The sequence below is a fragment of the Bombina bombina genome, chromosome 9 (assembly GCF_027579735.1).
Source record: "Bombina bombina isolate aBomBom1 chromosome 9, aBomBom1.pri, whole genome shotgun sequence".
Classification (NCBI taxonomy): domain Eukaryota; kingdom Metazoa; phylum Chordata; class Amphibia; order Anura; family Bombinatoridae; genus Bombina; species Bombina bombina.
The window spans coordinates 244,397,573-244,420,257 of record NC_069507.1 but is presented as its reverse complement, the minus strand read 5'-3'; the positions used below and the strand labels follow the sequence as shown (position 1 = coordinate 244,420,257).

The window sequence follows — 22,685 nt, the reverse complement described above, 5'->3', positions numbered from 1 at the left end:
GTATCGGCAAGTTCCCTGAAGGGACAGATTTCTGCCTTGTCGGTGTTACTTCACAAAAAACTGGCAGCTGTGCCAGATGTTCAAGCCTTTGTTCAGGCTCTGGTTAGAATCAAGCCTGTTTACAAACCTTTGACTCCTCCTTGGAGTCTCAATCTAGTTCTTTCAGTTCTTCAGGGGGTTCCGTTTGAACCCTTACATTCCGTTGATATTAAGTTATTATCTTGGAAAGTTTTGTTTTTAGTTGCAATTTCTTCTGCTAGAAGAGTTTCAGAATTATCTGCTCTGCAGTGTTCTCCTCCTTATCTGGTGTTCCATGCAGATAAGGTGGTTTTACGTACTAAACCTGGTTTTCTTCCAAAAGTTGTTTCTAACAAAAACATTAACCAGGAGATTATCGTACCTTCTCTGTGTCCGAAACCAGTTTCAAAGAAGGAACGCTTGTTGCACAATTTGGATGTTGTTCGCGCTCTAAAATTCTATTTAGATGCTACAAAGGATTTTAGACAAACATCTTCCCTGTTTGTTGTTTATTCAGGTAAAAGGAGAGGTCAAAAAGCAACTTCTACCTCTCTCTCTTTTTGGATTAAAAGCATCATCAGATTGGCTTACGAGACTGCCGGACGGCAGCCTCCCGAAAGAATCACGGCTCATTCCACTAGGGCTGTGGCTTCCACATGGGCCTTCAAGAACGAGGCTTCTGTTGATCAGATATGTAGGGCAGCGACTTGGTCTTCACTGCACACTTTTACCAAATTTTACAAGTTTGATACTTTTGCTTCTTCTGAGGCTATTTTTGGGAGAAAGGTTTTGCAAGCCGTGGTGCCTTCCATTTAGGTGACCTGATTTGCTCCCTCCCTTCATCCGTGTCCTAAAGCTTTGGTATTGGTTCCCACAAGTAAGGATGACGCCGTGGACCGGACACACCTATGTTGGAGAAAACAGAATTTATGTTTACCTGATAAATTTCTTTCTCCAACGGTGTGTCCGGTCCACGGCCCGCCCTGGTTTTTTAATCAGGTCTGATAATTTATTTTCTTTAACTACAGTCACCACGGTACCATATGGTTTCTCCTATGCTATTATTCCTCCTTAACGTCGGTCGAATGACTGGGGTGGGCGGAGCCTAGGAGGGATCATGTGACCAGCTTTGCTGGGCTCTTTGCCATTTCCTGTTGGGGAGGAGAATATCCCACAAGTAAGGATGACGCCGTGGACCGGACACACCGTTGGAGAAAGAAATTTATCAGGTAAACATAAATTCTGTTTTTTTGGTTGAGGAGTCTTATCCGCTTAGCTTATGAGACAGCGGGACATAGACCTTCTCAGAGAATTATGGCTCATTTTACTAGAGCTGTGTCTTCTTCTTGGGCCTTTAAGAAAGAGGCCTCTATGGATCAGATTTGTAAGGCGGCTACCTAGTCCTCCTTACACACTTTTTCAAAATTTAACAAGTTTGATGTTTTTGCTTCAGCTGAAAGCAGCCTTCGGCAGAAAGGTTTTGCAGGCTGTGCTGCCCTCAGGTTAGGGTCCGCCTCTTTTTTTCCCTCCCGTTATCATTCAGTGCCCTCTAGAGCTTAGGTATAAGTTTCCTAACGGTAAGGAATGAAACCGTGGGCTCTCCTTATATTAAGAAGGAAAACATAAATTATACTTACAAGATCATTTCCTTCTGTATAAGGAGAGTCCACGGCTCCCGCCTGTGTTTCTTATGGGCGGCTCCCTAAATTTATCTTCTGGCACCTTTTATACCTTTTTGATATTTCTCCTACTGTTCCTTGTTCCCTCGGCAGAATGACTGGGGGTGTCTTTGCTTCCTCCTGGTGGCCAGTTTCAGTATTTCCCAACAGTAAGGAATGAAGCCGTGGACTATCCTTATACAGAAGGAAATTACATTATCTGGTAAGCATAATTTGTTTTTTAAATTAATAATAAAACAAAAAATTGACAAATGCTTTATTTTTGCCATGTTTATGAGCATCTATGGTGAGCACTATTGTGCATAATATGGATGCTCTATATCACGATTTGGCAGCCATCTTGTTTTACGCAAAAATGTTGAAAATCTATTTTCTCCGCAACCGCTTATGTTAACTGTGAAACTTGCTGTATAACCTTATATTGTGACCTAGAGTCCCAGTTGTTCATGTTGAAGGAATTGGTCACAATCTGTTGCAGCCATATTGGTTTAGGCAAAAATTTTGAAAAATGTGTTTTCTTTGCAACCATTTGTTAAAGCTTTGAAATTTGCTGTATAACTATATATTGTGACCTAGAGTTACATCTGTTCGTGTTGAAAGTATTAGTCATATGGTGTGGCAGCCATCTTGAAAAAAATGCAAACATTTCAAAAATGTATTTTCTTTCCAACTGCTTGTTAGAACTGTAAAAACTTGCTTTATATGACTTAGCTGCTCTTATGCCATTGCAATGCACTTGGCCACCTCTATTGTTGCTCGCAGCTATATTTTATTATTAATTTCATATTTATATTGTGTAATATTGTTAGCTGGTATGCAGAGAGGTTCTGCATCACTTACTCACACCTGCTATTTAGTTTCTCTCTTTCCTCACCAACTCTAACACACACAAATTCACAAACTGACATTTCTTTCATGTAATTAACAAGAGTCCATGAGCTAGTGACGTATGGGATATACATTCCTACCAGGAGGGGCAAAGTTTCCCAAACCTTAAATGCCTATAAATACACCCCTCACCACACCCACAAATCAGTTTTACAAACTTTGCCTCCAAGGGAGGTGGTGAAGTAAGTTTGTGCTAGATTCTACGTTGATATGCGCTCCGCAGCAAGTTGGAGCCCGGTTTTCCTCTCAGCGTGCAGTGAATGTCAGAGGGATGTGAGGAGAGTATTGCCTATTGAATGCAGTGATCTCCTTCTACGGGGTCTATTTCATAAGGTTCTCTGTTATCGGTCGTAGAGATTCATCTCTTACCTCCCTTTTCAGATCGACGATATACTCTTATATTTACCATTTCCTCTACTGATTCTCGTTTCAGTACTGGTTTGGCTTTCTACAAACATGTAGATGAGTGTCCTGGGGTAAGTAAGTCTTATTTTCTGTGACACTCTAAGCTATGGTTGGGCACTTTATTTATAAAGTTCTAAATATATGTATTCAAACATTTATTTGCCTTGACTCAGAATGTTCAACTTTCCTTATTTCCAGACAGTCAGTTTCATATTTGGGATTATGCTTTAATTATCATATTTTTCTTACCTCAAAAATTTGACTTTTTCCCTGTGGGCTGTTAGGCTCGCGGGGGCTGAAAATGCTTCATTTTATTGCGTCATTCTTGGCGCGGATTTTTTTGGCGCAAAAATTCATTTCCGTTTCCGGCGTCATACGTGTCGCCGGAAGTTGCGTCATTTTTTTGACGTTATTTTGCGCCAAAAATGTCGGCGTTCCGGATGTGGCGTCATTTTTGGCGCCAAAAGCATTTAGGCGCCAAATAATGTGGGCGTCTTATTTGGCGCCAAAAAATATGGGCGTCGCTTTTGTCTCCACATTATTTCAGAATCATTTTTCATTTGCTTCTGGTTGCTAGAAGCTTGATGTTTGGCATTTTTTCCCATTCCTGAAACTGTCTTATAAGGAATTTGATCTATTTTGCTTTATATGTTGTTTTTTCTCTTACATATTGCAAGATGTCTCACGTTGCATCTGAGCCAGAAGATACTACAGGAAAACCTCTGCCTGCTGGATCTACCAAAGCTAAGTGTATCTGCTGTAAACTTTTGGTAGCTATTCCTCCAGCTGTTGTTTGTATTAAATGTCATGACAAACTTGTTAATGCAGATAATATTTCCTTTAGTGATGTACCATTGCCTGTTGCAGTTCCCTCAACATCTAAGGTGCAGAATGTTCCTGATAACATAAGAGATTTTGTTTCTGAATCCATAAAGAAGGCTTTGTCTGTTATTTCTCCTTCTAGTAAACGTAAAAAGTCTTTTAAATCTTCTCTCTCTACAGATGAATTTTTAAATGAACACCATCATTCTGATTCTTTGGACTCTTCTGGTTCAGAGGATTCTGTCTCAGAGATTGATGCTGATAAATCTTCATATTTATTTAAGATGGAATTTATTCGCTCTTTACTTAAAGAAGTACTAATTGCTTTAGAAATAGAGGATTCTAGTCCTCTTGATACTAATTCTATACGTTTGGATAAGGTTTTTAAAGCTCCTGCGGTTATTCCAGAAGTCTTTCCTGTTCCTAATGCTATTTCTGCAGTAATTGCTAAGGAATGGGATAGATTGGGTAATTCATTTACTCCTTCTAAACGTTTTAAGCAATTATATCCTGTTCCGCCTGACAGATTAGAATTTTGGGACAAAATCCCTAAAGTTGATGGGGCTATTTCTACCCTTGCTAAACGTACTACCATTCCTACATCAGATGGTACCTCGTTTAAGGATCCTTTAGATAGAAAAATTGAATCTTTTCTAAGAAAAGCTTATCTATGTTCAGGTAATCTTCTTAGACCTGCTATATCATTGGCTGATGTTGCTGCAGCTTCAACTTTTTGGTTGGAAACTCTAGCGCAACAAGTAACAAATCGTGATTCTCATGATATTATTATTCTTCTCCAGCATGCTAATAATTTCATCTGTGATGCCATTTTTGATATTATTAGAGTTGATGTTAGATTTATGTCTCTGGCTATCTTAGCCAGAAGAGCTTTATGGCTTAAGACTTGGAATGCTGATATGGCTTCTAAATCAACTCTACTTTCCATTTCTTTCCAGGGAAACAAATTATTTGGTTCTCAGTTGGATTCTATTATTTCAACTGTTACTGGTGGGAAAGGAACTTTTTTACCACAGGATAAAAAGTCTAAAGGTAAAAACAGGGCTAACAATCGTTTTCGTTCCTTTCGTTTCAACAAAGAACAAAAGCCTGATCCTTCGTCCTCAGGAGCAGTTTCAGTTTGGAAACCATCTCCAGTCTGGAATAAATCCAAGCCTGCTAGAAAGGCAAAGCCTGCTTCTAAGTTCACATGAAGGTACGGCCCTCATTCCAGTTCAGCTGGTAGGGGGCAGGTTATGTTTTTTCAAAGAAATTTGGATCAGTTCTGTTCACAATCTTTGGATTCAGAACATTGTTTCAGAAGGGTACAGAATTGGTTTCAAGATGAGACCTCCTGCAAAGAGATTTTTTCTTTCCCATGTCCCAGTAAATCCAGTGAAAGCTCAAGCATTTCTGAATTGTGTTTCAGATCTAGAGTTGGCTGGAGTAATTATGCCAGTTCCAGTTCCGGAACAGGGGATGGGGTTTTATTCAAATCTCTTCATTGTACCAAAGAAGGAGAATTCCTTCAGACCAGTTCTGGATCTAAAATTATTGAATCGTTATGTAAGGATACCAACGTTCAAGATGGTAACTGTAAGGACTATATTGCCTTTTGTTCAGCAAGGGAATTATATGTCCACAATAGATTTACAGGATGCATATCTGCATATTCCGATTCATCCAGATCATTATCAGTTCCTGAGATTCTCTTTTCTAGACAAGCATTACCAATTTGTGGCTCTACCGTTTGGCCTTGCTACAGCTCCAAGAATTTTCACAAAGATTCTCGGTGCCCTTCTGTCTGTAATCAGAGAACAGGGTATTGTGGTATTTCCTTATTTGGACGATATCTTGGTACTTGCTCCGTCTTTACATTTAGCAGAGTCTCATACGAATCGACTTGTGTTGTTTCTTCAAGATCATGGTTGGAGGATCAATTTACCAAAAAGTTCTTTGATTCCTCAAACAAGGGTAACCTTTCTGGGTTTCCAGATAGATTCAGTGTCCATGACTTTGTCTTTAACAGACAAGAGACGTCTAAAATTGATTACAGCCTGTCGAAAACTTCAGTCTCAATCATTCCCTTCGGTAGCCTTATGCATGGAAATTCTAGGTCTTATGACTGCTGCATCGGACGCGATCCCCTTTGCTCGTTTTCACATGCGACCTCTTCAGCTCTGTATGCTGAACCAATGGTGCAGGGATTACACGAAGATATATCAATTAATATCTTTAAAACCGATTGTTCGGCACTCTCTAACGTGGTGGACAGATCACCATCGTTTAATTCAGGGGGCTTCTTTTGTTCTTCCGACCTGGACTATAATTTCAACAGATGCAAGTCTCACAGGTTGGGGAGCTGTGTGGGGATCTCTGACGGCACAAGGAGTTTGGGAATCTCAGGAGGTGAGATTACCGATCAATATCTTGGAACTCCGTGCAGTTTTCAGAGCTCTTCAGTTTTGGCCTCTTCTGAAGAGAGAATCGTTCATTTGTTTTCAGACAGACAATGTCACAACTGTGGCATACATCAATCATCAAGGAGGGACTCACAGTCCTCTGGCTATGAAAGAAGTATCTCGAATTTTGGTTTGGGCGGAATCCAGCTCCTGTCTAATCTCTGCGGTTCATATCCCAGGTGTAGACAATTGGGAAGCGGATTATCTCAGTCGCCAAACGTTGCATCCGGGCGAATGGTCTCTTCACCCAGAGGTATTTCTTCAGATTGTTCAAATGTGGGGGCTCCCAGAGATAGATCTGATGGCCTCTCATCTAAACAAGAAACTTCCCAGGTATCTGTCCAGATCCCGGGATCCTCAGGCGGAGGCAGTGGATGCATTATCACTTCCTTGGAAGTATCATCCTGCCTATATCTTTCCGCCTCTAGTTCTTCTTCCAAGAGTAATCTCCAAGATTCTGAGGGAATGCTCGTTTGTTCTGCTAATAGCTCCGGCATGGCCTCACAGGTTTTGGTATGCGGATCTTGTCCGGATGGCATCTTGCCAGCCATGGACTCTTCCGTTAAGACCAGACCTTCTGTCACAAGGTCCTTTTTTCCATCCGGATCTGAAATCCTTAAATTTAAAGGTATGGAGATTGAACGCTTGATTCTTGGTCATAGAGGTTTCTCTGACTCCGTGATTAATACTATGTTACAGGCTCGTAAATCTGTATCTCGAGAGATATATTATAGAGTCTGGAAGACTTATATTTCATGGTGTCTTTCTCATCATTTTTCTTGGCATTCTTTTAGAATACCGAGAATTTTACAATTTCTTCAGGATGGTTTGGATAAGGGTTTGTCCGCAAGTTCTTTGAAAGGACAAATCTCTGCTCTTTCTGTTCTTTTTCACAGAAAGATTGCTATTCTTCCTGATATTCATTGTTTTGTACAAGCTTTGGTTCGTATAAAACCTGTCATTAAGTCAATTTCTCCTCCATGGAGTTTGAATTTGGTTTTGGGAGCTCTTCAAGCTCCTCCGTTTGAACCTATGCATTCATTGGACATTAAATTACTTTCTTGGAAAGTTTTGTTCCTTTTGGCCATCTCTTCTGCTAGAAGAGTTTCTGAATTATCTGCTCTTTCGTGTGAGTCTCCTTTTCTGATTTTTCATCAGGATAAGGCGGTGTTGCGAACTTCTTTTGAATTTTTACCTAAAGTTGTGAATTCCAACAACATTAGTAGAGAAATTGTGGTTCCTTCATTATGTCCTAATCCTAAGAATTCTAAGGAGAAATCATTGCATTCTTTGGATGTTGTTAGAGCTTTGAAATATTATGTTGAAGCTACGAAATCTTTCCGTAAGACTTCTAGTCTATTTGTTATCTTTTCCGGTTCTAGGAAAGGCCAGAAAGCTTCTGCCATTTCTTTGGCATCTTGGTTGAAATCTTTAATTCATCTTGCCTATGTTGAGTCGGGTAAAATTCCGCCTCAAAGAATTACAGCTCATTCTACTAGGTCAGTTTCTACTTCCTGGGCGTTTAGGAATGAAGCTTCGGTTGACCAGATCTGCAAAGCAGCAACTTGGTCCTCTTTGCATACTTTTACTAAATTCTACCATTTTGATGTATTTTCTTCTTCTGAAGCAGTTTTTGGTAGAAAAGTTCTTCAGGCAGCGGTTTCAGTTTGAATCTTCTGCTTATGTTTTTTGTTAAACTTTTATTTGGGTGTGGATTATTTTCAGCAGGAATTGGCTGTCTTTATTTTATCCCTCCCTCTCTAGTGACTCTTGTGTGGAAAGATCCACATCTTGGGTAGTCATTATCCCATACGTCACTAGCTCATGGACTCTTGTTAATTACATGAAAGAAAACATAATTTATGTAAGAACTTACCTGATAAATTCATTTCTTTCATATTAACAAGAGTCCATGAGGCCCACCCTTTTTTGTGGTGGTTATGATTTTTTTGTATAAAGCACAATTATTCCAATTCCTTATTTTATATGCTTCGCACTTTTTTTCTTATCACCCCACTTCTTGGCTATTCGTTAAACTGATTTGTGGGTGTGGTGAGGGGTGTATTTATAGGCATTTAAGGTTTGGGAAACTTTGCCCCTCCTGGTAGGAATGTATATCCCATACGTCACTAGCTCATGGACTCTTGTTAATATGAAAGAAATGAATTTATCAGGTAAGTTCTTACATAAATTATGTTTTTTCCAGCTCCTCTCCCCTTCTCACACAGCAGCAATGCTTTTTTTTTTTATTATTATTTTATCTAGATTCCACACAAACCAGTTCTGGTATTTTTCCTCAGCCCCTTTGCCCTTACATATACACACATGCACAGCTGCTGACATTTTCTCCTGTTCTTACCTACGCATATAACACTGTGTAATTTCTGCCTAGCTGTTCACTCAGGCATGCTGTTGCTGCATCTAACACTTGGTATTAATATATTTTTATTTTTAATTTTTGCAGAGGAAGAAAACGGTTTGTGAGTGAAGGAGATGGAGGACGTCTGAAGTCTGAGAGCTACTAATAAATTGAAAGACTTAGGAGAATCCTGTGTTAGGGAATTTAAGATGCTAAACACAATTTTGTTTCATAAATATGTACATTGTTATGGGTACAAAGAATTTCTAAATAGCTTTATAAATTCACAGTTCCAGCGCTAATTGTTACCGGACTGCAATGAGGGGACAGTTAAACTATATATCAGGATGGTTAACTATAACAAGGTAATCCTTTTGTAAGTGCCATTTTTCTGTGACTTGATCATTCCGTGTTTCACACTGCTGTGTTATATCCACTTCCCTTCAAGGTCCATGATTATTATTTTTGTAGTAAAATCACTGGATCACACAAACCTTTTGTACTATAGGTTTCAAGTTACTGTGACACAACTTTAACTGCTGCTGGAAAAATACATAAATTTGGGAGTGGAAAGGGAGGAAATTCTAGGATTGCATAAGCTGTATACTTGGTTTCAGGGGTGCAATATTCTACTCAAGTCAAATGGAAATGATAATCTAAAATCAATTTAGCTGTTTTTATTCATTTTTTCAGATGTTATTGATTTTGACTTGAAAGTTCAGCATATGGTGGCTGGAACATCTATTTTTCTACAAAAAATGAAAACTGGAACCGTAAATTGCGGTTTGGTAGAATGTGAGAATGTGTGTGCGAAACATATATAGAACTTAAAATAAATATGTTTAATGATGTATTCAGTGTGAAACGTTTTTTTTTTTTAAATGAAAACTTTTGCTTTGTTTTATTGCTCCATTTGACCCATGACTTGTTCATATCTACAATAGGGCAGACTCCTGACAGATCTCCCAATAAGTATGCTTGACCTTGGATGAGGAGCAACCTTAAAAAATCTATTAATTAAAAGCATTTCAGCAGACTAGTCACTAATGATAAATGTTTTTGAAACAAGAGCAATTTGTCTTACTCTTCTGCATCTTCAGGATAACAACAGACAGATTTTTTCCAGTGGCATTTCAACAAATCCATCTTTCTTTTCTTGACTTTGTTGGGTAACTCCTGTAATTGTCCTCATTACCTTAAAATATAGGAGAGGGAGATATGTTTTAACAGTAAACTTGACATCCCCACTCAGTTCTTTGAGCATAGATGCACTCTGTGGAATGCCATAACAATTACTCCTTTATCATTAAAGCAAGTGCCAGTTTCAGGTTATATCCCCTTCATGGTTAGTTGCTGTTTTTTTTATTTCTTTTTTAATTAAAAATATACTGATTGAACAAACTAAACTGAAAACATTAAAAGGGGGAAATACATGAAACACTAGAAAAAGCTGTTAGCGCTAGAACAATTTTTTTCCAATTTTTGGATTTCAGATCAGTATTTAGTGAGAGAGATTTAATTATAAGTTCCCTTATCTATTATTAAATGGTAAAATCTTTTTCTTTTTAATGACACAGTGAGTCCACGGATCATCATAATTACTGTTGGGAATATCACTCCTGACTCCTGACCAGCAGGAGGAGGCAAAAGAGCACCACAGCAAAGCTGTTAAATACCACTCCCTTGCTTACAATCCCCAGTCATTCTCTTTGCCTGTATCAGTTGCAAGGAGGTGGTAAAGTTAGATGTCTGAAAGAATTTCTTCAGTCAAGAGTTTATTTTCAAAGCAGAACTGGCTGTTCTGATCTTTTGCTGGGGTTTAGCCGTAGTCCATGTCAGTCTCTTCAGTAGAGCAGTGGTGGCTTTTAAGCATCTGGGAAGTTGTGGGGTATAATCCCTTCTGAGGCCTCTCAATTTTTGTGCTGCCCTATTTAGAAAGCCTGTATAGGTTTATGCAGTCTTTTTGTATTTCCACAGGTCCATGGGAGGAGGGTGCCTCTTATACTTCGTGTGCTGCCTTGCTGCCGGGCAGAGACGTATGGTAAGTGCTACATTACAATTTTTATTTATGTAATTATTGTGGGACACCAGGTTTTTTGTAGGGCAGCGGTGCAGGGCTCTGGGTGGTTTTGTATTTAGGGCACCGTGGTGGTTCTGTTTTTTTTTTTTGCTTGCTTGCTTGTTTATTTTCCTTGCCGGCTAATGCCGGTCGGGGACACGCCCACAGGGTGGGGCTTGTGGAGGCGGCAAAAGGTTTGCACGCTTTCTCTGTGTTAGTTCTGGAAGTGCCGGGAAGGAATAAGACCGTTTCTAAGTTTGCTGTTCAGCTCTAAGTTGCGTGTGAGCAGCGGATTTGGTTGCTTGGGTTTGTCGGATCGTTTTTTATTTCCTCCATTTTTGGCCAGCAGGAGAGGTAGGCACCTCAGCATGCTTGCTGAGGTGTAGAGGTTGCCTTTCTTTCTATATTTTTCCTCATACAAGAGGTGGGGAATTATATTGATATTAATGTTACTTTATCATTTAAAGGTTTATTTTTATTTTCTATGAGTAAAGATGGACCAAGAGGCCCTGCAGGATATTACATGTACTCTATGTTTTGATGCTAATGTGGAACCACCAATCCTTTTTTTTTCCTCATGTATTGAGAAAACATTACATTACAGGGATAAGCTTTTTTTAATCTGAGCCATCATTGTCTAAGGTGAATGCTGTTCAGGGGTCTCCTGTTCAAGCTATACCACAGCTTTCAGCCCAAACGTCCCAATCTTTATCCTCTTCTGCAGTGCCCTGCGTTTCCTCTCAGGTTGGATTTTCATTGCAGGGCTTTGCTACTCCCATATCCTCTGCAGTATCTGAGGCTTTGTGTTTCCTGTGTTGCAGGGGTAGCGCAAAAGGAATTCTAAGGTTTTTTATTCAGTCCTAGTTATATCGAGTGTTTCCTCCCATAGGTCTGAGGGAGAAGATACTTCTGTAGCATCTGAAGGTGAAATTTCAGATTCTGACAGTGTAATTCCTTCTTCTGATTCTGAGGTTGTTTTCTTCAAGTTTAAGCTGGAGCACCTCCGTTTATTGCTTAAGGAGGTTTTGGCTACCTTGGATGACTGACGTGACGGTCATAGTTACTCCTAAGAAGTCTAGTAAGCTTAATACGTTTTTTGATATTCCTTCCGCTGTGGAAGTGTTTCCTGTTCCAGATCGTGTTTCAGAGATTATTGCACGGGAATGGGAGAATCCTGGGATTCCTTTTTCCCCTTCTCCAATTTTTAAGATGTTGTTTCCAATTGCTGATTCCTTCAGAGTCTTGGTAGACGGTTCCTAAGGTGAAGGGAGCAATTTCCACAATGGCTAAGAGAACCACTATTACTATTGAGGACAGCTGTTCCTTTAAGGATCCCATGGATAAGAAGTTTGAGGCATTGCTTAAAAGGATGTATGTTCACCAGGGGTTACAATGGCAGCCTGCGGTGTGTATCGCTACTGTTACCAGTGCAGCAGCATATTGGTTTGATGCGTTGTCTGATTCTGTTCAGCAGGAATACTGCGCTTTAGGAGATTCAGGATAGGATCAAGGCCCTGAAGTTGGCTAATTCCTTTATTGTGGATGCTTTTTTACAGGTCATTAAGTTGGGAGCAAAGATTTCTAGCTTTGCTGTTCTGGTGCGCAGAGCCTTATGGTTGAAGTCTTGGTCTGCGGATGTGTCTTCTAAATCTAAGCTTTTATCCATTCCTTACAAGGGTAAGTCCTTGTTTGGGCCAGGTTTTGGCTGAGATTTTTTCTGATATTATGGGAGGGAAGGGGCAGGCAGTCTCTTCCTCAGGATAAGAGAAATAAGCAGAAGGGTTGACAAAGTAATTTTCATTCCTTTCGTAACTTCTCTGGTAAGTCTTCCTCCTCATCTTCCAAGCAGGAACTATCTAAGTCCTCATGGAAGTCCAATCTGTCCTGGAGTAAGGGGAAGCAATCTAAAAAGCCTGTTACTCAGTCAGCATGAAGGGTCTCCCGCCGATCCGGGAGTGGATCTTGTGGGGGGCAGACTTTCCTTTTTCGCTCACCCTTGGCCTTGGGATGTCCCGGATCCCTGGGCGGTAGGCATCATGTCCCAGGGATACAAACTACAGTTCAAGACTTTTTCTCCCAGGGGCAGGTTTCTTCTGTCCAGGTTATCTGTAGACCAAATAAAGAGAGAGACTTTCTTACATTGTGTTCAGGATCTGTCCGACATGGAAGTGATTGTTCCAGTTCGGGAGCAGGGTCTGGGATTCTATTCCTATCTGTTTGTCGTTCCCAAAGAAGAGGGAACTTTCAGACCTATTTTAGATCTCAAAAGCGTAAACAAGTTTCTCAGAGTTCCGTCTTTCAAGATGGAAACTATTTGGTCCATTCTTCCTTTGGTTCAGGAGGGTTTAAACCCCATATTATCGCTTCCTAAGGGCAGGAAGGGCCACATCAGAGCTGTGGCAAGGTGCTTTAGGGGTTTTTAACCGGTTTTAGACACTTACCAATACGTTTTTTCATTTGGGGGTCTATTGCTTTGTTACTTGTGGGGCAATCCTTCTAAAGCTTAGTGGGTGTACTGTTAAAATTTCGGAAATTGTGAAGCAATTTTAACCTGTTTTGCAGTTTGTGTATGCCTTTTTTTCTCTTAAAGGTACAGTACAGTTTTTGCAAATTGTGTTTTTTTCATTAAAGTGTTTTCCAAGCTTGCTTGCTTCATTACTAGCCTGTTAAACATGTCTGACACTGAGGAAACTCATTGTTCAATTTGTTTAGAAGCCATTGTGGAACCCCCTCTAAGAATGTGTCCCAATTGTACTGATATGTCTATAAATTGCAAACAGCATATTTTGACTTATAAGAATTTGGCATTAAATGATTCTCAGACAGAAGTAAATCAGGTTTCGCCATCTAGTTCTCCCCAAGTGTCACAACCAGTTACGCCCGCACAAGCGACGCCAAGTACTTCTAGTGCGTCTAATTCTTTCACCTTGCAAGATATGGCTTCAGTTATGAATACTACCCTCACAGAGGTTTAATCTAAACTGCCAGGGTTGCAAGGGAAGCGCAGTATCTCTTGGTTAAGAAAAAATGCTGAGCCTTCTGACGCTTTAGTAGTCGTATCCGATATTCCCTCACAATGTTCTGAGGTAGGGATGAGGGATTTGCTGTCTGAGGGAGAGATTTCTGATTCAGGAAAGATGTTCCCTCAGACAGATTCAGAGATGACGGCATTTAAATTTAAGCTAGAGCACCTCCGTTTATTGCTCAGGGAGGTTTTAGCTACTCTGGATGATTGTGACCCTATTGTTGTTCCAGAGAAATTGTGTAAAATGGACAAATATTTAGAGGTTCCTGTTTAACTGATGTTTTTCCGGTCCCTAAGAGGATTTCGGACATAGTTACTAAGGAGTGGGATAGACCAGGTATTCCGTTCGCTCCCCCTCCTGTTTTTAAGAAAATGTTCCCCATTTCTGACACCATAAATGACTCATGGTGGAGGGAGCTATTTCTACTCTGGCTAAGCGTACAACTATACCTATTGAAGACAGTTGTGCTTTCATTGATCCTATGGATAAAAAGTTAGAGGGTCTCCTAAAGAAAATTTTTGTTCATCAGGGTTTTCTTCTTCAACCTATAGCGTTCATTGTTCCGGTAACCACTGCAGCTGCTTTTTGGTTTGAGGCTCTAGAAGAGGCTCTTCAGATGGAGACCCCACTAGATGATATTTTGGACAGAATTAAGGCCCTTAAGTTGGCTAATTCTTTTATTACAGACGCCGCTTTTCATCTTGTTAAATTAGCGGCAAAGAATTCAGATTTTGCCATTTTAGCGCAAAGAGCGTTATGGCTTAAGTCCTGGTCAGCTGATGTGTCATCTAAATCTAAGCTTTTGACCATCCCTTTCAAAGGTAAGACCCTATTCGGGCCTGCACTGAAAGAGATCATTTCAGACATCACTGGAGGGAAGGGTCATGCCCTCCCTCAAGATAAGTCAAATAAGACAAGGACCAAACAAAATTATTTTCGTTCCTTTCGAAACTTCAAGGGTGGTCCCGCTACCTCTTCCCCTGCTGCAAAGCAAGAGGGGAACTTTGCTCAATCCAAGCCAACCTGGAGACCTAACCAGGCTTGGAAGGGTAAACAGGCCAAAAAGCCTTCTGCTGCCACTAAGACAGCATGAAGGGGTAGCCCCCAATCCTGGACTGGATCAAGTAGGGGGCAGACTTTCTCTTTGCTCAGGCCTGGGCAAGAGACGTTCAGGACTCCTGGGCCATAGAAATTGTAACCCAGGGGTATCTCCTAGATTTCAAAGATTCTCCTCCAAGGGGGAGGTTCCATCTTTCTCAATTGTCTGTAAACCAGACAAAAAGAGAGGTGTTCTTATGCTGTGTAGAAGACCTTTTTACCATGGGAGTGATCTGCCCAGTTCCGAAAACAGAACAGGGCCAAGGTTTCTACTCCAATCTGTGGTTCCCAAAAAAGAGGGAACCTTCAGACCAATTCTAGATTTCAAGATCCTAAACCAATTCCTAAGAGTTCCATCCTTCAAGATGGAGACCATTCGGACTATTTTACCAATGATCCAGGAGGGTCAATATATGACTACCGTGGATCTAAAGGATGCATATCTACACATTCCTATCCACAAAGATCATCACCAGTTCCTCAGGTTTGCCTTTCTGGACAGGCATTACCAGTTTGTGGCTCTTCCCTTCGGGTTGGCCACGGCGCCAAGAATCTTCACAAAGGTGCTAGGGTCCCTTCTGGCGGTCCTAAGGCCGAGGGGCATAGCAGTGGCGCCTTATCTAGACGACATCTTAATTCAAGCGTCGACTTTCCAACTTGCCAAGTCTCACACAGACTTAGTGTTGGCCTTTCTAAGATCTCATGGGTGGAAGGTGAAAGTGAAAAAGAGTTCTCATTCCTCTCACAAGAGTTCCATTCCTGGGAACTCTGAAATATTTTCATGTCCACCAAATCTATCAGACGGAGGTCAGGAAATCAAAGATTTTAACCACCTGCCGAGCTCTTCATTCCATTCCTCGGCCGTCAGTGGCTCAGTGTATGGAGGTAATCGGACTTATGGTAGCGGCAATGGACATAGTTCCGTTTGCTCGCTTGCATCTCAGACCACTGCAACTATGCATGCTCAAACAGTGGAATGGGGATTATGCAGATTTATCTCCTCAGATAAATCTGGATCAAGAGACCAGAGACTCTCTTCTTTGGTGGCTGTCACAGGATCACCTGTCCAGGGGAATGTGTTTCCGCAGGCCAGCGTGGGTTATTGTGACGACGGACGCCAGCCTACTGGGCTGGGGTGCAGTCTGGAATTCCCTGAAAGCACAGGGTTTGTGGACTCAGGAGGAGGCCCTCCTACCGATAAATATTCTTGAATTAAGAGCGATATTCAATGCTCTTCAGGCGTGGCCTCAGCTGTCTTCGGCCGGATTCATCAGGTTTCAGTCGGACATCACGACTGTAGCTTATATCAATCATCAGGGGGGGAACGAGGAGTTCCTTGGCAATGATAGAAGTTTCCAGGATAATCTGATGGGCAGAGACTCACTCTTGCCATCTATCAGCGATCTATATCCCAGGGGTAGAGAACTGGGAGGCAGATTTTCTAAGTCGTCAAACTTTTCATCCGGGGGAGTGGGAGCTCCATCCGGAGGTGTTTGCTCAACTGGTTCAGCTATGGGGCACACCAGAATTGTATCTGATGGCATCTCGTCAAGGGATCCTCAGGCAGTACTGATAGATGCGCATATATATTAGTACCAATAACATATATTAGAACGATCATTGTAACCATATTATATTTAGTGATTATAAGCAGCAAAATCATGAGGCTCCATTTTTATCCCCTTTTGCATTTATGGTCCTCTATTAGCCCCATCTTTATGGATTAACCAATCAATATTATATTGTACGTCACTTCTAACAAACATCAACACCTTTATCACTGATCCCATTGGTCACCATATATATTTTTAATTATCTTATCTTATATTATTAACACGTATGCACTTAGTTTTATAGACATTCGCTAGCAGCACTAAACAATCACACAATATTTCTAATAAATGAATCTCGCTGACATTCACCATACATATCGTTAACACGATATGCGCTCACATATATTATATCTCACTCATTTTTATAAAATATTGTTAAAAAGGTTTTTCCCATTCTAATTTCACCATCACCATGTCCAGAGATTACTATCTCGGATATTTATAGGGTATTTAAAAATACACACAGACATAGTCACGTTAATCTATGCAATACGTTTGGTACACTAGTGCACATTACCAAACATAGAGATATTGTCACTTCACCACATAAGCTAAGAGGGACAGTTAGAAAGTGGTCCCTGGTTTTTAGAATCTAAAATGTAGTTTCATAACACTGGTGTTCCGTACACATTAATTTTTATTGCATATCGTTTTTATATACATATTTGTTATCACGCATATAGCCATTGTCATTGGACATTCAAACTTTTTTGGGCATAATATAGAGTCCACTATTGATCGTATATTGAACAGGGTTGGTGAACTTGACGTCAGTCTGTTTACGCCATACCAACCTATCAGATTCATGGGTGTGTACCTGTATTGAGCAATGAAAATCATTATCTGTTATGCTGATGGCGGTGGATACAAAATCGGTGCGGTCCACACCCACAAAAGGAGTTCACAGGAATCATGGGAAATGTAGTTCATTAACAAATAGACTCCCACCAACCGGATTCAGATTTTAAGACAAGCCCCATAGTTCTTCGCTATTATTGGTGGGTTAGACATACATCACATGATGTGTTTATATAATCCCGGCTGTAACTCTCTACACGATCACACAAAATGAGTTCATAGGAATCATGGGAAATGTAGTTCATGATTAAATAGACTCCCACCAATCGGATTCAGATTTTAAGACAAGCCCCATAGTTCTTCGTTACCATTGGTGGGTTAGACATACATCACATGATTTGTTTACATAATCCCGGTTGTAACTTTCTACACGATCGCAAAAACAATTTTGTTAATAAATCTCAAGATCACTTGTATATATAACAAGAATAATAGGGAATAAGTAGCATACCGTCAATGATAAATTTATCTAGTAAATAATAACTAATTACTGCAACAAGTGGGAGTGGGGGGAAAGGAAGGTTCTGATTGGTTTAAGTAAAGGAAGGAAGGGGAGTGTTTATTGTGAACATGTGGTTACTTAGGCCTATTTAAGGGTGATTAAGACATAGATAGAGCATACAAGCCTGAGGAAACGGGGTTACTCCCGAGAAACGCGTCGCTTTACTTCTCTATATACCATAAGAGATTTGATTTTAACACACCAGCTGTAATGTGCTACATTACTGGCTATTTTATTCTGTATTATAAATGCTAGTTTTATGATTCACTAAGTCTGGTGTGTGCATCAATCTCTTCTAAGTAACCCAAAGACTGTCCAGCCTTTCTCCCTTGTTCCAACCTTTAGGATACTATCCAGGCAAGGACTGCCTTGCAGGACATCCATTTCTCCAGGACATCACGACGGGGATTCGTATACACAGCCAGCTGGTTTGCTGTTTAGAATACCAGCCTGCCTCTTAACAGGCACAAGAGAGTGCCTTCACGTTTGTGAGTATCCTGTGTCTTGTCCAGATTTACATCTTGGTATCTATTGATCTACACATGTGGCACCTCTGTTTCTGTTTTTTACAGTTGTCCATATAAGAAAATTACATCACTTGTGAAGTGAAGACCGAGAGCTGCCTTCTCCACTTTTCCCTTTCTCAGACGGACTTATTTTGGGACTTTTTATTTGCACCGTTTATATTGGACATCTTCCAGTGTAACGTGTGTATTTTCACATATATACATTTGTATTTTTATTTTTTTATTTACATATCATAATAATTTTTTAATTAAGTTTATATTTGATTTCAACAATTCATATATTAATTCTATAGTAATTTTGTATTTTAGTTATGTTTTTATTTTTATATGTGTTTATCATTATACATTTACACTAGGGCCATCCACACCACCTGTCAAGTAAGCGCCTCCTATAGGTTATCTGTGACACTCAGTCACAGAGCTTCCAGTTTGTAGATGCTCTAGCAGTACCCTGGTCTTTCAACCTGGCTTATGTGTTTCCACCATTCCCTCTCCTTCCGCGTCTGATTGCCAGAATCAAACAGGAGAGAGCTTTGGTGATTTTGATAGCGCCTGCGTGGCCACGCAGGACTTGGTATGCAGACCTCGTGGACATGTCATCTCTGCCACCATGGACTCTGCCACTGAGACGGGACCTTTTGATTCAAGGTCCATTCAAGCATCCAAATCTAATTTCTCTGCAACTGATTGCTTGGAGATTGAATGCTTGATTTTATCAAAGCGGGGTTTCTCTGAGTCGGTCATAGATACCTTGATTCAGGCTCGAAAGCCTGTCACCAGGAAGATCTATCATAAGATATGGCGGAAATATATTTTTTGGTGTGAATCCAAAGGCTACTCATGGAGTAAGATCAGGATTCCTAGGATTTTGTCTTTCTGGCAGATGTCCCAGATTTTCGGGCTTTTGTCAGGCTTTAGTTAGAATTAAGCCTGTATTTAAACCTGTTGCTCCACCATGGAGTCTCAATTTAGTTCTTAAAGTTCTTCAGGGGGTTCCGTTTGAACCCATACATTCCATAGATATTAAGCTTCTATCTTGGAAAGTTCTATTTCTAGTTGCTATCTCTTCAGCTCGAAGAGTTTCTGAACTATCTGCATTACAATGTGACTCGCCTTATCTTGTTTTCCATGCTGATAAGGTGGTTTCCTTCTCTGTGTCCTAATCCTCCTTCTAAGAAGGACCGTCTTTTGAACAACTTGGACGTGGTTCGTGCCTTGAAGTTTTATTTGCAGGCAACCAAAGATTTTCGCCAATCATCTTCTTTGTTTGTTGTCTATGCTGGAAAGCGTAGAGGTCAAAAGGCTACTGCTATCCGTTTGGCTTATGAGACTGCTGGACAGCAGCCTCCTGAAAGAATTACGGCTCACTCCATTAGAGCGGTGGCTTCCACATGGGCATTTAAAAATGATGCTTCTGTTGAACATATTTGTAAGGCTGCGACTTGGTCTTCGCTTCAAACCTTTTACAAATTTGATACTTTTGCTTCTTCGGAGGCTATTTTTGGGAGAAAGGTTATGCAAGCAGTGGTGCCTTCCGTTTAGGTTCCTGTCTTGTCCCTCCCTTCATCCGTGTCCTAAAGCTTTGGTATTGGTATCCCACAAGTTAGGATGAATCCGTGGACTCGGTACATCTTGCAAAAGAAAACAGAATTTATGCTTACCTGATAAATTTCTTTCTTTTGCGATGTACCGAGTCCACGGCCCGCCCTGTCTATTCAAGACAGATAGTATTTTTTTTAATGTAAACTTCAGTCACCTCTGCACCTTATAGTTTCTCCTTTTCTTCCTTGGCCTTCGGTCAAATGAATGGGGGGTAGAGTTAAGGGGGAGCTATATAGACAGCTCTGCTGTGGTGCTCTCTTTGCTACTTCCTGTCAGGAAGGACAATATCCCACAAGTTAGGATGAATCCGTGGACTCAGTACATCGCAAAAGAGAGAAATTTATCAAGTAAGCATAAATTCTGTTTTCTCCGCAAATTGTTCTGGATCAGGTGACAAGAGGTTCTCTTCCATGGTGGTTGTCTCAAGATCTTCTCAACCAGGGAACCTGCTATCGCAGACCTACCTGGGTGATCGTGACGACGGATGCCAGTCTGCTGGGATGGGGAGCTGTCTGGGGTTCGTTAAAGGCTCAGGGTTTTTGGACTAGGGAGGAGTCGGTTCTTCCCATAAATATCCTAGAGCTCAGGGCAGTCTTCAGTGCTCGTCTGGCCTCCGTTAGCTTCAGCCCAGTTTATCAGGTTTTAGTCGGACAACATGTTGTCTGTGGCTTACATTAATCATCAGGGAGGAACTCGGAGTTCCTTGGTCATGACAGAGGTAGCCAAGATTATTCAGTGGCAGAGGCTCACAACTGCTGTCTGCAATCCACATTCCAGGGGTTGACAATTGAAAAGCAAATTTTCTGAGCAGACAGACTTTTCATCAAGGGGAGTGAGAACTTCATCCGGAGGTTTTTTTCCAGCTTGATCCTCAAGTGGGGACAGCCGGAGCTGGATCTCATGGCGTCTTGTCAGAATGCCAAGCTTCTGAGGTACGGGTCAAGGGACCCTCAGACTGTACTGATATATGCTCTTCCAGTTCCTTGGGATTTCAGTCTAGCGTGTGTTTTCCACCATTCATTCTCCTTCCACGGGTCATTGCTGGAATCAGATAGGAGAGGGCGTGGGTTATTTTCATTGCTCCGGCGTGGCCTCGCAGGATCTGGTGGAGATGTCTTCCTTTCCCCCTTGGAGTCTTCCATTAAGGAAGGACCTTCTACTTCAGCGGCCCTTCATCCAAATCTTGTTTCTCTGAAGGTGACTGCTTGGAGATTGAACGCTGGATTTTATCTAAGCGTGGTTTTTCTCAGTTATTGAGACTGATTCAGGCTCGTAAGTGACTAGAAAGATTTACTATAAGATATGGCGTAAATATCTGTATTGATGTGAATCCAGAGGCTACTCTTGGAGTAGAGTTAGGATTCCTAGGATTTTGTCTTTTCTCCAGGAGGGTCAAGAGAAGGGTTTATCTGCAAGTACCTTGAAGGGTCAAATTTCTGCTTTATCTGTTTTGTTGCACAAGCGTCTGGTGGATGTGCCAGAGCTACAGTCTTTTTCTCAAGTCTTAGTTAGGATTCGGCCTGTGTTTAAGTTTGCTACTCCTCCTTGGAGTCTTAATTTGGTTCTTAGAGTTGTTCAACAGGCTTCGTTTAAGCCTATGCATTCTTTGGATATTAAGATGTTATCCTGGAAAGTTTTGTTTTTAGTTGCTATTTCTTTGGCTCGAAGAGTTTCAGAGCTTTCAGCATTGCAGTATGAATCTCCTTTTCTTATTTTTCATTCTGATAAGGTAGTACTTCGTACTGCCTTAGGTTTCCTTCCCAAGGTGGATTCGGATAGGAATATTAATCAATAAATTATTGTTCCTTTCTTGTGTCCTAGTCCTCCTCATAAGGAGCGTTTGTTGCACAACCTGGATGTTGTGCATGCGTTAAAATTTTATTTACAGGCGACTAAGGATTTTCGCCAGTCTTATTTGTTGTTGTTTTTCTGGGAAGCGTAAGGGTCGGAAAACTACGGCTACTTCTTTCTTTTCAGCAGCCTCCTGAGAGAATCAAGGCACATTCCACAAGGGCTGTTTCTTCTTTTTGGGCCTTCAAAAATGGAGCTTCTGTAGATCAGATTTGCAAGGTTGCCACTTGGTTATCTTTACACACTTTTTTTCTAAATTTTACAAGTTTGATACTTTTGCTTCGGCTGAGGCATCTTTTGGGAGAAAGGTTCTTCAAGCACTTGTGCCTTCTGTTTAGGTTTACTGTCTTGTCCCTCCCTTAAATTATTTCCTATGGCATGGAGATTCCACAACTTAATTTCAATTACTAGTGGGATATTCACCTCCTGACCAGCAGGAGGAGGCAAAGAGCACCCCAGCAGAGCTGTTATGTGTCACTTTCCTTACCCATAACCCCCAGTCATTCTTTGCCTCTGTGACGGGAGGACGGCAAAGATGAGTGTCTGAGAAGATTAATAATTTTAATGGGTAATTTTCCTGCAAGCAAGGATTGGTGTCTGGCTTAGTCCATGTCAATCTCTTTAGTAAGAGTAATGGTGGCCTTTAGCAGTTAGAAGGCGGCGAAGTGGTCTTTGCTTTACTTCTAACACACTTGCTACCCCTTTGCTAAAAGTCAGTTAGTTACTCTGTTCTTTCTTTGTCTACAGATCCCTGGTAGAGTGGAGTATCTCTCACATTCTTGTAGCTGTTTCTCTACCCAGCAGCAGGATCCTCGGGTAAGTGCTTATGCCTTCTAGGTACTGAAGGTTTGCACTTGTAAGGGATTAAATCCTCTATTGGATCATTTGGGACTTGGTTTATCCTTTTATTCAGGGTACA

At 40.9% G+C, this 22,685-nt stretch overlaps 1 protein-coding gene across 1 annotated transcript in view; it reads left to right on the top strand.

Moving 5' to 3' along the window:
- Positions 1-9,483, top strand: part of PDCD4 (programmed cell death 4) — a gene marked incomplete at its 5' end in the record, with an annotated part of 222,467 nt that extends 212,984 nt beyond the window's left edge. Inside the window, one exon of the mRNA XM_053692997.1 lies at positions 8,736-9,483. Coding sequence (XP_053548972.1) covers positions 8,736-8,796 — 61 coding nt within the window. The remainder of the gene's footprint in view (positions 1-8,735) is intronic.
- Positions 9,484-22,685: the final 13,202 nt, after the last annotated feature.